Source organism: Mus caroli, chromosome 19 (assembly GCF_900094665.2).
Source record: "Mus caroli chromosome 19, CAROLI_EIJ_v1.1, whole genome shotgun sequence".
NCBI lineage: Eukaryota > Metazoa > Chordata > Mammalia > Rodentia > Muridae > Mus > Mus caroli.
The window spans coordinates 30785019-30798938 of NC_034588.1; the positions used below are offsets into that span (position 1 = coordinate 30785019).

General features: G+C 43.1%; 1 protein-coding gene across 6 annotated transcripts in view; it reads left to right on the top strand.

Moving 5' to 3' along the window:
* The window catches only part of Stambpl1 (STAM binding protein like 1), a 45621-nt gene that overhangs the window by 16130 nt on the left and 15571 nt on the right, over positions 1-13920 (top strand). For 3 of the 6 annotated variants that reach the window (XM_029472566.1, XM_029472567.1, XM_029472568.1), the window contains exon 2: positions 9893-9975. In XM_029472566.1, the coding sequence (XP_029328426.1) occupies positions 9946-9975 (30 nt within the window). In that variant the 5' untranslated portion in view covers positions 9893-9945. Of the gene's footprint in view, positions 1-923; positions 943-7176; positions 7333-8598; positions 8622-9892; positions 9976-13920 lie in introns of those variants that run through there. The other 3 variants (XM_021152571.2, XM_021152569.2, XM_021152570.2) reach the window with 3 other exon arrangements.

The window sequence follows — 13920 nt, forward strand, 5'->3', positions numbered from 1 at the left end:
CACTCATACACATCAAAATACATAGATCAATAAAACTCTCCCCAAGAGGTGTGTATTTAATTCTTCCCTCTGTGGTGTCTCCAGTCTCGATGGCTGCTCACCTTCAGACCCTTCTGCTCTAGACTGTTCATGCAGGACAGACCTGCAGGGAGGAGGCCGAAACCTGACACCCAGTAGGTGTTCACACCCACAAAGTGGTTAACAGGTAGAGGGAAAAAACCCTCAACAGAAGGGGCTTCTTCATGTTCCTGTCTTTTCCTTTCCATTCACATCCTTTTATTTCCCCCAGAGATTCCTCTTAACTTTGGGGAATGTGTTCTTCAGTAATACTTTCGGGATTTCCTAAGTCTTAGAAACTTTAAAGGGTTTTAAGATTCAATTACTAACTGGCAAGTTTGAGATGTTCATGTCTTTATATGGCTATAATCTGGCATAGATAAGATGCCATCTGGGCCACGGCACTTTTCCCCTAAGCACTATAGATATGGATTTTAAGTAATCAGAGTATTCTGTTTTCAGAGCCTTTCAAAATGAAGGGAGGTGCTACCCCTAGCTGGTATCCCTCCTTAAACAGGCCTGCAGCTTTAAGAGTATGGCTTAGAGGTCCTCCTCTGTGAATCTGTCCTTGAAGGCTTGGGAATGGCCCTCTCCCTTTATCTGAAGCAGATAAGATTAAGATCTTTGCAGCTCAAGGCCTAGGATACAATACTTTCCTTTCGGCACCTCTAATTAAAGTAAGCTGCGCCCTGGTCTTCCTGGAAAATGAACTCTAACCCAGTGGGGACGAGAAAGGCTGTTGCTTTGGCCAATAAGAATTAAGCTTGTACCGATGGCATGAGCTGATCTGTTCTCTCACCTGACAGCACCTCACCTGCTTCTCCAGGTCACTGTGGCACTCGGGAGAAAAGGACACCACTGAGTAGAGATGTCCCCAGCTCTTTTGTGAGTGTGGAGCCTGTCAGGAGAGTTCTCACTGTCTGGTAGATCCTTTTCTGTATTCTAGAAAACACTGCTGTTGTGGATGAAAGTGGGTTAGGATTCTAAGCTTAAGTACCTCTTCCTGAAAAAAAAAAAGGTGGGTTTTGTTGTTTGGTTAGTTGGTTTTGGTTGGTTGATTTCTTCCTTCCTTCCTTCCTTCCTTCCTTCCTTCCTTCCTTCCTTCCTTCCTTCCTTCCTTCCTCTCTCTCTCTCTCCCTTCCTTCCTTCCTTCCTTCCTTCCTTCCTTCCTTCCTTCCTTCCTTCCTTCCTCCCTCCCTCCCTTCTTCCTTCCTCCCCCCCTCTCTCTCTTTCTTTCTTTCTTTCTTTCTTTCTTTCTTTCTTTCTTTCTTTCTTTCTTTCTTTCTTTCTGTTGTTGTATTTTCAAGACAGGGTTTCTTGAGACAGGGCAGTCTTGGGTGTCCTGGAATTCGCTTTATAGACTAGGTTGACTTTGAATCTACAGAGATCCACCTGCCTTTGCCTCCCAAGTGCTGGGATTAAAGGCCTGAGCCAAAACTGTGCAGCTAAAATATCTATATTTTTAAGAAAAAAAAAAAGTTAAGTAAATTGATACTGAAAGGGGAAAAAAAGACCTACAAAATTGGTCTGAGTATGTACCTTAGTTTGGAGTTCTTGTCCAGCATGTGAAGCCCTAGATTCTGAACATCCCCTGCCCTTCAGAAAGCAGTGAGGAGATCAGGGGAGAGGGGGATAGAGGAAGAGGGGGAGGGGGGAAAAACCTAAGACACAAAGAAGTCACCAAATACTAGCCAGATATTGTCTTCTGTTCATTCTCTCCATTATTTGCTCCATATTTTAAAAGAGAATCACACTGTCCTCTAGTCTGTGGGGCTAATTGAGAGTTGGCAACAATGAGTTGGGGATCAAACAGAAAGAAGCTGCTGCTATCAAGGATGAGACCCCTCTTGTCATAGAGCCTCTGAGTAGCTGGCTGCTCACTTCCTTCCCTGGGCTGCTTTCAACTGAGCCTCTGAGACAGGGTTAGCTTCTTTGTGTTCATTGTGAACATGAGTACTTTGGGCATCCACGTTCCCAAGCCCTGTATGTCAGGATCAGTAGGAAGCTCTCTAAACCTCTGTAAAAGGTCAGTTTAAGAGGAAAACAGCTACCTTTTCTAGAGGCTATGTTAGGGGAAGTGTTTAGGGATAAACCCAAAAAGGCAGAACCACCTGAAGGTCTCTCTTAGGTTAAGTGGCTGTAATTTAGATCTTATCAAATCTGAAGAATGTAGAGTGTACTGGGAATGAGGTTAAGGAGCAGGCTAAGACTCAAACATTACTGATGGATGTTCTCAAACAGCTGTACGTGTGAGAACAACACAGCTAGGCCACTTGTGAATGAGGCTGCCAACCTTGAGGGGCACACTAAGGACCATTAACAAGATGTTAGAACTAAGTTTACCTCCGCCGTGTGTGAGTACAGGGCTATTTGCACTGTGTGCTTGCTGGCACACTGGACCTTCACTTCGAACAGTTAATTATATTTTCTTCTTGCATGGCATGCAGTACTCCTGTGTGGCCTCTGACCTGCTTCAGTATATTTCTGATTCTCCAAATTGCACTGTTTTATCTTTAGCACTTGAAGCCATCTTCAACCACTCTTCCCTGTTAGCTGCAGAAGTGTAGAGTTAGAACAGACAGCCTCAAGCCGACTCTCTTACCGAGTTAATGTTACAGGGATTGCTTCCTGCCTTCAAATACCACTTGCTTATTCTCTTAGCACTAAAGTTGTGTGCCTTCTCTCCTGTTGGGCAATAAGTAAATAAAAATGGCTTTGATTTCCTCATCAGAACCTTGCTTCCATTTCTCTCATTCCAATCCACAGATAAAACAACTAAATATTGTAAGTGCCTAAGTAGAGGGCCTTAAGCTCCATGGTGCCCAAGTCTCTGATAGCTGGCAGTCTGGAACTGGGGAGACAGCTTGGTTGGTAAAGAGTTTGTCACTAAATGTAAAGACATGTATCAGTGTCCTCAACACACAGGACAAGGACAAGTATGGTGGTGCATGCTTGCTTGCAATTCTAGCAGTAGAGAGCAGAGACAGACACATCCCTGAGGCTGGCTGGCTGGCCAGCTGGTCTTACTGAGTTCATGAGCTTCAGGTTCAGTGCAGGACCTTGTCAAAAATCAACTGGAGAGCAAAAGAAGAGGACAACCCTCCACTGACCTCTGCTTTCTACACGCATGTGCAGGTATAGGGGCGTATACTACACACACACACACACACATACACACGAAACTGAAAGGAAAGTTAAAAATTAAAGTTTACTGAAAACAACCAAATTACCTACTTATGACAACCAAAAGAAGCTTTCGAGCTGCAGCTCACTGTAGATCTGAGAGACTGTATGAGATTGATTCTGGAGAAGCCAGTTTCAGGGGATGTGGTGCTAAGGGGACATAGAGGAAGGGTAGAGACCAAGCAGACAGGTTCAGAGACTAGGGAAAGAAGAGTAATGGCAGGTTGTGTTCTCATATTAGCATGGCCATGGTCCCCAGGCTTTGCTTTGGCAATGGATGCTCGTCCAGCTCCCTAAACAGTCAGTCAAAGCACTCAGCAGGAGAGAAGTCTGCATCTGTCTAAGTTGTCTGAGTGCAAGCAAACTAAGATGCTCTTTTTTTTTTCCTGTTTTGCCATGGCTCATCCTGATGACACATCTCAGCTTCATGTGACTTCAGCTGGCCAGAGGGGGTGGGGGGTGGGTGCAGCAAGTCATATGTATCCCTCTGAGATGGAAGCTCTCTCACCCTAGGTAGTAAGGAAAAGGACTCATGGTAAAGCTGCATGTTATCACAGATGTGAGGATGAGAACAGATGTGCTGAGGGTAAAATAGTTAAGGTGGGGACATTAAAGAGGAGAAACAAGAGCTTGTAGCTGGGCATCAGGTAACCAGCTGGGACAGAAAAGAGGAAGGGAGGCCTCTGAGGCAGCATTAGCAGGCCAGCTGCCTCCTTTACAGCACCCTTCCTTGAGGAACATGTGAAGGACACTGCTGCATGACACTAATGCTGGCCACATAAACGTGAGAACAAAGAGCACAGACTATCAACAGCCTAGAACACCTGCAAGGTCAATGGTAATAATACCAGCCAGATCCAACAGCTCCAGACGATGAAGGTCAACAGCTGACAAAGCAGAAGTCAGAGATAGACTAGACGTGGGGGGAGGGAAGAGTGTGTTTGTGGGAGTATGTGTGTGAGTGTGTGTGAGTGTGAGTATGTGTGTGTATTGTGAATGTGTGTGTGAAGTGTGTGTGTGTGTATATTTGTGTGAGTGTGCATGTGTGTGTATGTGTGTATATTTGTGTGAGTGTGCATGTGTGTGTGTGTGTGTATTTGTGTGAGTGTGTGTGTGTGTGATGGGTAGCACATGAGCAGAGTGTGACTATCTCCCAACTGGATTAGAACACGGATAGATGTTACCTCTTAATCAGCTAAACCTGTGATAGGTCCCAAGTGCTAACTGATCTCAGTAGAAATTACCGCAGTCTTTGTCCAGTTTCTACAATGAATCTACAGAGCAGTCTGAACAAAACAATTTAACTATTTTTTCACTCCTGGAACTCTTTCTCTCTGCCTCAGTTCCTCACTTTTTATTAATTTCTCTTAATTAAGAGAATTGATCTGCTTTGCTTTCTCCTACAAGTTCCATGTCTTAGTCTTCACCAGAGTGAGACCATCAACATGAACTCCATTGTCTCGGGTTGACTTTTGGTGACCACTGACTTCTGCTGCCTGAAGTCCCTGGGTCATGCAAACCCAGGCCCAAGAAGATTTCCCATGATGCTCAGCCATTACTGTCATTCTTCAGGTTCTAGACCTTGACTGCCTCACTTCTGTCTACATCCTGTAGACTGTGACTTGGTAACATGGCCCCAGAGGTGGAAAATGTGGGTCTGAGCAGTGTGCTCTGTATCTACTGACAATGACATCTTCATATCAGAAAGAGAATGGCATTGTGGGATACTTACCAGCCTGCTGTATATGTACTTGTGGGCCTCAGCTCTGTAAAGGCCAGTATCTCTTACTGTTTAAGTTCTCTTCTTATTTCGTGGAGATTCCAGTAGCATGAATGAAAGGTGACCTTGGCATTGACGTTCCCTGTGTTAGATTCATATGGCTTGCTTTATTTTGGGTGGCACTGGCATAGTATGATCCATTTTTATGTTGCTTGTTTGCTTGCTTATCTTATAAAACCAGTGCTTAAACTTTTTGCCCTCTAAAATGTTGCTAAAGATAGTTATGCAATTTTAAGTATGTTGCTTACAGTATTAGATGTTTAAAACAGACATTAAGAGTATTGAAGTGAAGGTCCTATAAATTACTTTACTCCCTAGGAACTCTTAAAACATAACTATGAGAGGTTGATACTACTACGACTACTACGACTACTACTAGAGCTTAGAGATGATTTGAATGATAAAGAGCTTGACTTGAAAGCTTGAGGATTGGGGTTAGATTCTCTGCACCCACATAAATGCTGGCCCAGAAAGAGCTTGCCTATAATTCCAGCCCTGGGAAGGCGATGGCAGGAGTATCCTTGGGGCTTGCCAACAAGTGAACTTCACATTCAGTGAAGATCCTGTCTCAAAACCATATGGTGGAGAAGTGATTGTGGAAGACAGCTAACCTTGACCTGTGACCTCCACACTTGTTGGCACCTGTGCACATTCATTCAGACACCCACATACATGTTTGACGGGACTCCAGCAAGCCTGAGCATGGCAAACATGGCTCTGGCAGGCCATGCCCTTCTCCTTAGTTCCCTCTGCCTTGCTACAAACCATTAGATAACATTCCTAATACTAGCCACAAAGGTTTATCTCCCTATTTGGCCACTTCCTCACCACTGAGGCTAACTACCAGGGTCCAGCTACCAAAGTATTGAAGTTCAACGACAAAAGGCTCCATTTTAGCCACCTTGATTGATATGCCCAATTAAAATTAATCAACTCATCCTAACCCAGGAGTTCCCCTTTTACCTTTATAATCTGCTGTTTTTCTACACGCCATGTCTCTATCTAGCCACAGTTCTTTGTCCTCCTAGGACACATGCTGCCTTCCCCTCTCCCTGTTCCTTTCCCTCTTCTCTCTTGTTCTCTGTCTTCTGTCTTTGTCTCCTATTCCCTACCCTCTGTCCTTCTGAGGCAAATAAATCTCTTTCGTGCTGAGAATTTGGTCTTGGGGTCCTGAGTAAACATCGGTCCCTTCAGTACTCTCCCACATATATGCAAGAAATCAAACAGTGTAGTAATATGGAAATAATACAGACCTTTAGCATTCTGTGAACGCATCTCGGGATAGCTGGTCTATACTTTGAGAGGCACTGGCCTAGAACTGGGAACTTAAAAAATACAGAAATTCATATAGGAACAGAGCCATCGAGCAGTAAACAGTTCAAAAAAAAAATAGGTCAACCAATCTGTGAACTTCTTTTGTCTTATATTTGGAAGGGATTCGTTTCTACCACTGAATTATAAACTCATGTGTGAAAGCTCAAAGTGACTATTTTAGCTGCATCAAGCTAATTAATTCTGGTATTTAAGATATTTGAAGTAAACAATTTATACCAATGGAAATTCATTACAAAGAAGATTTTGTTCACTTGGTTCTGTGTGTTCACTGCTGTGTTCTACCACCCACCCTAAACACATACGTTTCTAAATTGGCATGTCCATTGCCTTCTATAGAAGTGTGACACACTAAAGGTACATACTCAGCCCTCTTTACAGCCAGGCTGCAGGCATGTGACCTGGGCATAACTGATGGGCATTTTTATTTCATGATATGGAAACTACAGACATGTAGAAAACCCCCAGGCAACTGCACATAGTTTCCACGGCAACAATTCGTGGCAGGAGTAGAGGAAGCTGTAGACTCCCTTGTTTGCACTATTACAGAGACAGCTGAATAGTCTCTAGAAACTTCTATGAGATTTGAGGTGGTGTTCCTGGAAATGCAGCCTCTGAGCCCAATGTTGCTGGCCTTCCTGGAAATAAATGATCTCTCCATTGTTCTTCGAACTCAAGAGTTGGGGTCTTTTCCCTGAAACTAAGAATCCTGCATGATACATTGCCAGGTACAGTAAGTGCTGTTTTGTTTTGTTTTCTTCAAAATATATCTCTGGAATCTGCTGTATTGAAAACTCCCTGGGCTGTGTTCTAAGATGCCAGTTCCTGGGCTTAGAATCTTTGTGTATGAGTTCTAGAACTCTGCATTTTTATTAACTAATAAAAAGAGTCCACCATGAGGCTGATCTGAACTTGACATGTAGCTTGGAATGGCCTTGTACAGAAATTCTGACCCTACTGATTCCACCTCTCTCTGTATGGTAGGATTCTTTTACAAGACCAGATGACTGATCAATATTTCTTTGTGCCCATGCATCCTCCCTCACCCATCCATACTGTTCTGGCTCTTTCTTTACCTCTTCCTTTCCCCTCTTCTTTCTGATGCTTGAGACAGGGTCAGGGTCTCACATAGCCTAGGATGCCCTTCAACTTTCTCTAGAGCTAAACTCAAGTGTCTTTGTAGCTAAAGCTAACTTTGAACTCCTGAACACTACAGACTCTACCCTATTAATGCTGAGGTTACAAAGAAGTGCAGCTACATCAGGCAGCGAGTCTCTTAAACCCTTAACTTCTTTTTTCCTGTTTGGTCTGAGAACTGAGAAGGGGCTGTTCCCCTGAGTGTGGTCTGAGTTCCTCATCATCCACAGTATCAGAGCCATCAGCTCACACTGTGACTGTAGCTCTCCAAAGCCGTTTTGGTTTGGTTTTTTTTTTGTTTTTTGTTTGTTTGTTTGTTTTTTTTGTTTTTTTTTTTTTCCTGAGCATCTTTGTAACTCAGGTGTACAGCTCAGCAAGTTACTCCAAGGTTCGATGGGGTCAAGAGGGAAAAGCCAGAAGTTAAAGAGGCAAAGTCATTTTCTTTGAAAGATTTCTGTGGGTGGGGATGAAAAATAACATGGAGAAGAACTGATCGATTAGATTGGATCAATCGCAGTGTTACAACTTACCTTCTCCTGTTTCCAAAGTGAGGAGATGAGCGTCCAAAGTTACCAAAGTGGCTGGGAGGGTGCAAAGAAGGTGACCTGGTTAAAGGTAGAAAAGTAAGAATGTTGCTGTTCTTGGTCATGTGGGATGATCAAAGCAAAAGGATCACTCAAGAATGAGCTATGGCCTTGCTGGTAACGAGGAGATCTGGCCTCTGTGGATGAACATCAAAGCGCTGTGCAAAAGCATATTTATTGATTGTTCACAAAGGTTTTTTCTTTCCTTTTCTTTCCGTCGGGGTGGGGGTGTAAAACAAGCTCTTTATACCAATGCCCCTAATCTAATCTCTATGTCTCATGAAGGAAAACACCACACCCCTGTAGCTTCAGACCTTACTGTGTACAGTTTCCACTACTCAATAACGCAAGACACTCCAGGTATGCCGGGACTGTCTTGTGACCAAAGTCATGCAAAGGCTGTAAAGTTCCCCCAGAAAACAACTCTCTAGATCACAGAAATCCCTGTTTTCTACAATGGTTTCTTCAAGATCAGAGGACTTCTGGAAGACAACTCTCTCATTTAATGTTTACTCTACATATAGTAATTCTATTGGATTTTCTGCTTGGTAAGGATGGAGAGAAAGGTTGACATCCGCTGTTGTCCAAAGGAAGGGGTAGCAATTGTAAAGATTTGAACTTGGGCATGTTTACTTAACACTGTTGAAACTGAGTTTCTTCAGCTGCAAAATAAAGATTCTAATAATTTTAATGGTTTTAGAATATTGGCTATTGGGTGGGAATTCTTTAGTTTACCTGCTAACCCATTTAATCCTTGTTACAGCAATATCATTGGTACCTTTACTTCTCCCTGTATCGGATGCCCCAACATTATAACTTACCTGGAGTCACACAGGTGGCTGGTTTTCTATTCCTACCATATTGATTTCCTTGAACTTAATGGTTAAAGACAATCTATCTTCATCTCAGGTTTTTGGGAGACACGTATGTGAGCTTAGCTTACATAAGTTCTCTCTGGTATCTTAAGGTTGAAATTGAGCTGTTGACCTTGTAAGGACAGACTAGGGATCTCTAATTTGGGTGTTGGTGGGTAGGGGCTCAGCTGTGGCTGTGGTGGTGGCTCCTCTTTGAAGTTCTTGTGGTTTGGGATAGAATTAGCTTTCTTGCAGCTGCAGAACTCCTGGCATCTGACTCTCAAAACAAGCTGTTCAAAGTCTCACTTCCTCTGGTGAAGACCTCATGGCCTTTTAATTAAGACCAATTGCTTAAGTGGCTTTAATATATCTGTAACACATCTTCATCTGTGATAGATAATGAAACCTAATTGTGGGAGCAATATTCATTTATCATGTTCCAGAGGTAGAAGACCCACTAGAACAGGTCAGTCTTGTCCATTCTCAAGGGGAGGTGACTCCACAAGCCATGGTTCACAATGACTGGACAAACACAACTGTCTGATACGTCTGCCAGATGCAGCTTTAAGGGTGGTTAAACCCAGCCTGGCACCAGGTGAAGAGTCAGTTGCCACAGCATTCTTGCTAGTGACAACTATGTTCTTCTTTTTCTGTTTTTGAAGGAAGTAAGCCTGCTTTATATATAGCCTTGCATAGGATTCTAAATAAACCAGCACACGGCAGTGCCATACACTCTTCTCATCAAGCCTTTATTCCCTGCATCCCTCCACCTTTTAAGATCAATTTCAAGCATACATAAGCACCCACTGTTTTATATTTTCTGGAGAAGACCTCCACAGTCCCTTGAGGCATTCTGGTTGTGTACCTTTCTCAACGGATTCACCTTCCTTTGATCTTGGACCTTGGGAATCGAGACTTGTGTTCTCCTAGAGTGATCTCGGCTTTGCTCTGTGTCTTTCAAACAGATGAAGTGACTGAGAAGAAGGAGTGAGCACCTTGCCTTTGCAGACAGGACAGCATGGAGCAGCCATTTACTGTGAATTCACTGGTAAGTCATGCAAAGCCACACTTTGTATATGGTTGAAAAGCTCCTAAAGAAGAGTGGGGCAGGCTGTAGAAAGACTCACTACTACTTTAAGACACAGAGCACTTGGAAGTTTGTAGCCTTCTGTGTGACCCTGTCCTTCGAGGAGGTGACTACTAGAGCCATCTTTACAAGATTTAAAAATAGAGTTTTGCACACAAATGTGGGGAATGCTAATCTGTGAGGCTAGATTCTAGGAGCGTAGATCCTCTGGAAAAATACCAGAGGCGATTTCAGAGGGGTCATCGAGTTTGAGCACTCCAGTCTCTTCACATCTCAGCTCCTTTACAAATAAAAGTTGGACCCTTGCCATGTGTGGTAACAACTGAGAAAAGTCCTACATGTTCAGCACTGAGCTGTTGCTTGGGCACTGTCCTTGTGTGTCTGTGTTCTTAAACTGCTTGTGTTTCTTACTTTCCCTCTACAGCCTGTCAGAATTGACAGCTTTCCTACCCGTATCCCAGAAGAACAGTGTGTTGGAGAGCTTGAATCAGGACTTTTTTTTTCCCCAATTAATATGTTTATTTATTCACTTTACTTCCTGGCCACAGTCCTCCCCTCCCTCCTCTCCTCCCAGTCACACCCTCACAAATCCCTCCCTCCATTATCCCCTCCCCTTCTTGGCAGAGAAGGGGAAGCCTCCCTTGTGTTCTACCCAACCCAGGGATATCAAGGCCCAACCAGGCAGTTCAGCTAGGGGAAGGGAATCTGATGGCAGGCAACAGAATCCAAAACAGTCCCTGCTTCTGTTGTTGGGGAATCCATATGAAGACCAAGCTGCATATCTGCTACAAATGTGTAGGGGAGTCTAGGTTCCTGCATGCTCTTTGACTGGTGGTTCAGTGACTCTGACCCTCCTCCAAACCTCCACCCATGGGCCCACGTTAGTGGACTCTGTAGGTCTACCTGTGGTGACTTTGGTTCCTCCTGGCTCACTCAGTCCTATATCCACCCCCTCTTCCACATGAGTCTCCAAGCTCCACCTGATGTATGGGTCTCTGGATCTGTTTCCATCCACTGCTGAATGAAACCTCTCAGGAGAAAGTTATGGTTGGCCCCTGTAACAGGACTTTGGGATCATGTCTACTTGCTTGGTAGCCCAGATAAGTCCCTAAATGTGAATATAGGCACACTACATAATCTCTTTGGCCCTCATTTATGTATGTCCTCAGCCTATCATGGGGACCTGATAAATGAAAGCTGTCAATTTTTTCATATTGTACAGCTCTCATGAAGTCAGCCAGACTTGCTGCGAGTTCATGAGTGCATCTGTCATGATCAAAATACCCTCTTTTGCATTTCTTTGATCTCTGACTCTTATCTCTTCCTGCCTCCTCTTCCATTATGGTCCCTGAACCATGGAGGACACACCATAGACACTTACCCTCTGCACTTTGCCCAGTTGGGAGTTTTCTTCATTAACTGTCATCCACTGCACAAATAAACATCTTTGATATGGTCTAAGAGTTGCCCAAGTCTATAGGTATTTAAGGGGCAGATTGATGCTCTGTTTAGCAAAATAATAGTCGTAAGTCCTATGAACTCCCAACCATTGGTTCTTGACTACTACCAGGTTTGCATTTCCTTGTGGAGCAGACCTTAAATTCAATGAGAAAAGTAGTTGGTTACGTCCGTAACATTGATGACACTCTTGTACCCACAGGCATGTCTTGCCATTTTGATCATTACTGTAGCTCACAGGGTTCATAACTGGTGACTCTGTTGATGACCTTTCTCCGTCAGCCGCCTGAATAGTACCTTACACAGAAAAAAGGAACTTTTATTCCTCCATGTATTATGAACAGAATATATAGTGTCTCCAGCAATAGGGTCTCACGATCAAGTTCCAGTGGGAAATCAAGAGCAACGGCAATAGACTGGGTGGGTTGTATAGGAGGTCTCCAGGACATCCCAAACAATGGCAGTAGCCTGTAGTATATAGGAAGTCTCTGGAGTACCCTGGCAGTAGCCTGTATTATGTAGGAGGTCTCCAGGACAACACCAATAAACAACTTGAGAGAATGTATGATACACTTGGCACTGGGCTATTTATCTGACAACTTCTGCCTTCTGGGAAAAGCATTATTCATTGGATAAGATAACTTTCAAACTTCTTACTAGTTTTCTCTCCTTACCCTGTTCAATGCTCCTGCTTCCCCACCCTCCCTCCTTAAACCATTTTTCCCCATTATTCTCCTCCCTTTATACCCCCTGAGCCATACTATCCTCTGCTGCCTTAAGATCTCTTTTTACCCTTTCCATCTATGGCTCCTTTCTTGTTTACTGGCTTCTACATGCACCTCAAGTTAAATACAAAAATCTAAAGATTTGATGCTAGGATCCATGTATGACTGAGGACATGCCACATTTGTCTTTCTGGGCCTTGGTTATGTCACTCGTTATGTTTCCCAGTCTCGTTCATTTACCTGAAATTTTCATAATTTATTTTTTCCAGATGGATAAAATTCTAATCGTCCACTCGTTGACTGACGGCACCTAGGCTCTTTCTATGTCCTCGCTATTGTGAATAGAACAATGAACAAGGATGAGCAGTGTCCCTGGAGTAGGAAAGAGAGTAGCTTGGGTATATGCCCAAAGTGATGTGCCTAGGTCATAGAGTTGATCTGTACCAGTTTGTACTGTGACCTACAGTGCGGGAGGCTTCCCTTTTCCCTGCATCGTTGCCAGCATTTGATTTCTTTCATGTCTTAAATCTCATCCATTCTGACCGGAGTACAGTATAGCTTGAAATCAGGAATGATGACTCCCCCGGAAGTGTTCTCTTGTTTAGGATTGTTTAGGCTATCCAGAGTCCTTGGAGCTTTCATATGAAGTTTTAAAATTGCTTCTTTCAATTTCTGAGAAGAAGTGCATCAGATTTTTGATGAAGATATCATTGAATCTGATGATGTCTTTTGGCTTGCATGACTCTTTTCACAATATGAATCCTACTGATCCATGTGCATGAGAGTTCTCACTATCTTCTGATCTTCTGTGTCTTCCTTGATTTCTTTTTTTTTTTTCAGTGTTTTCGAGTTTACATCCTGTACATTGATTCCAGGTATTTTTAAACCTATGGCTGTGGATGGGATTGTTTTCCAGGTTTCTGTCCTGTTTCTGTGTGTTGTTGGTATATAGGAAGGCTATTAATTTTAAGGTTAATTTTGTAGCCTGCCACTTATCTGAAAATTGTTGCCCTCTCTACACATTTCCTGTGTAGTCCTTGTAGTTTCTCATGTATAAAATCATTTGCAAACAGAGAGACCTGGACTTCTTTTAGTCCTATTTGTATCTCTTATTTCATCCTCTCATCTTGCTGTTCTAGCTAGAACGTCAAGCACCGTGTTTTAGAGAAGTGGTAACCTCTGATCTTAGTGGGATTGCTTCAAGTTTCTCTGTTTATAGTGATGGCTGTTGGTTTCTCATATACGCTTTTCTTAAGCTCAGCTAATTTCTCTCCAGCTCTGCTCTCTGAAAGACTTTTGTCATGAAAAGATGTTGGATGTTTCAAAAAAATGCCTGACAAATTCCAACAGAACCTTTTAAAAATATATTTATAAGGCAAATGATGTTAATTCAATATATATACACAACTTTGCAGTGATTGAAGCAGGGCGGTTGCCATTTTCATTTCTCTCCATTAGAAACTTTAACATTCTTTTATACATCTTAGACTAGTGTGCTTTTAGAATGAACTGTATTTTGGTTCCGATTATCTGATGAAGGAAATGTGTTTTGCTTTGGCCTGAGCTCACTTAGGTAGTGTCTTAGTTAGGGTTTTACTGCTGTGAACAGACACCATGACCAAGGCAAGTCTTATAAAAAACAACATTTAATTGGGGCTGGCTTACAGGTTCAGAGGTTCAGTCCATTATCATCAAGGTGGTAGCATGGCAGTATCCAGGCAGG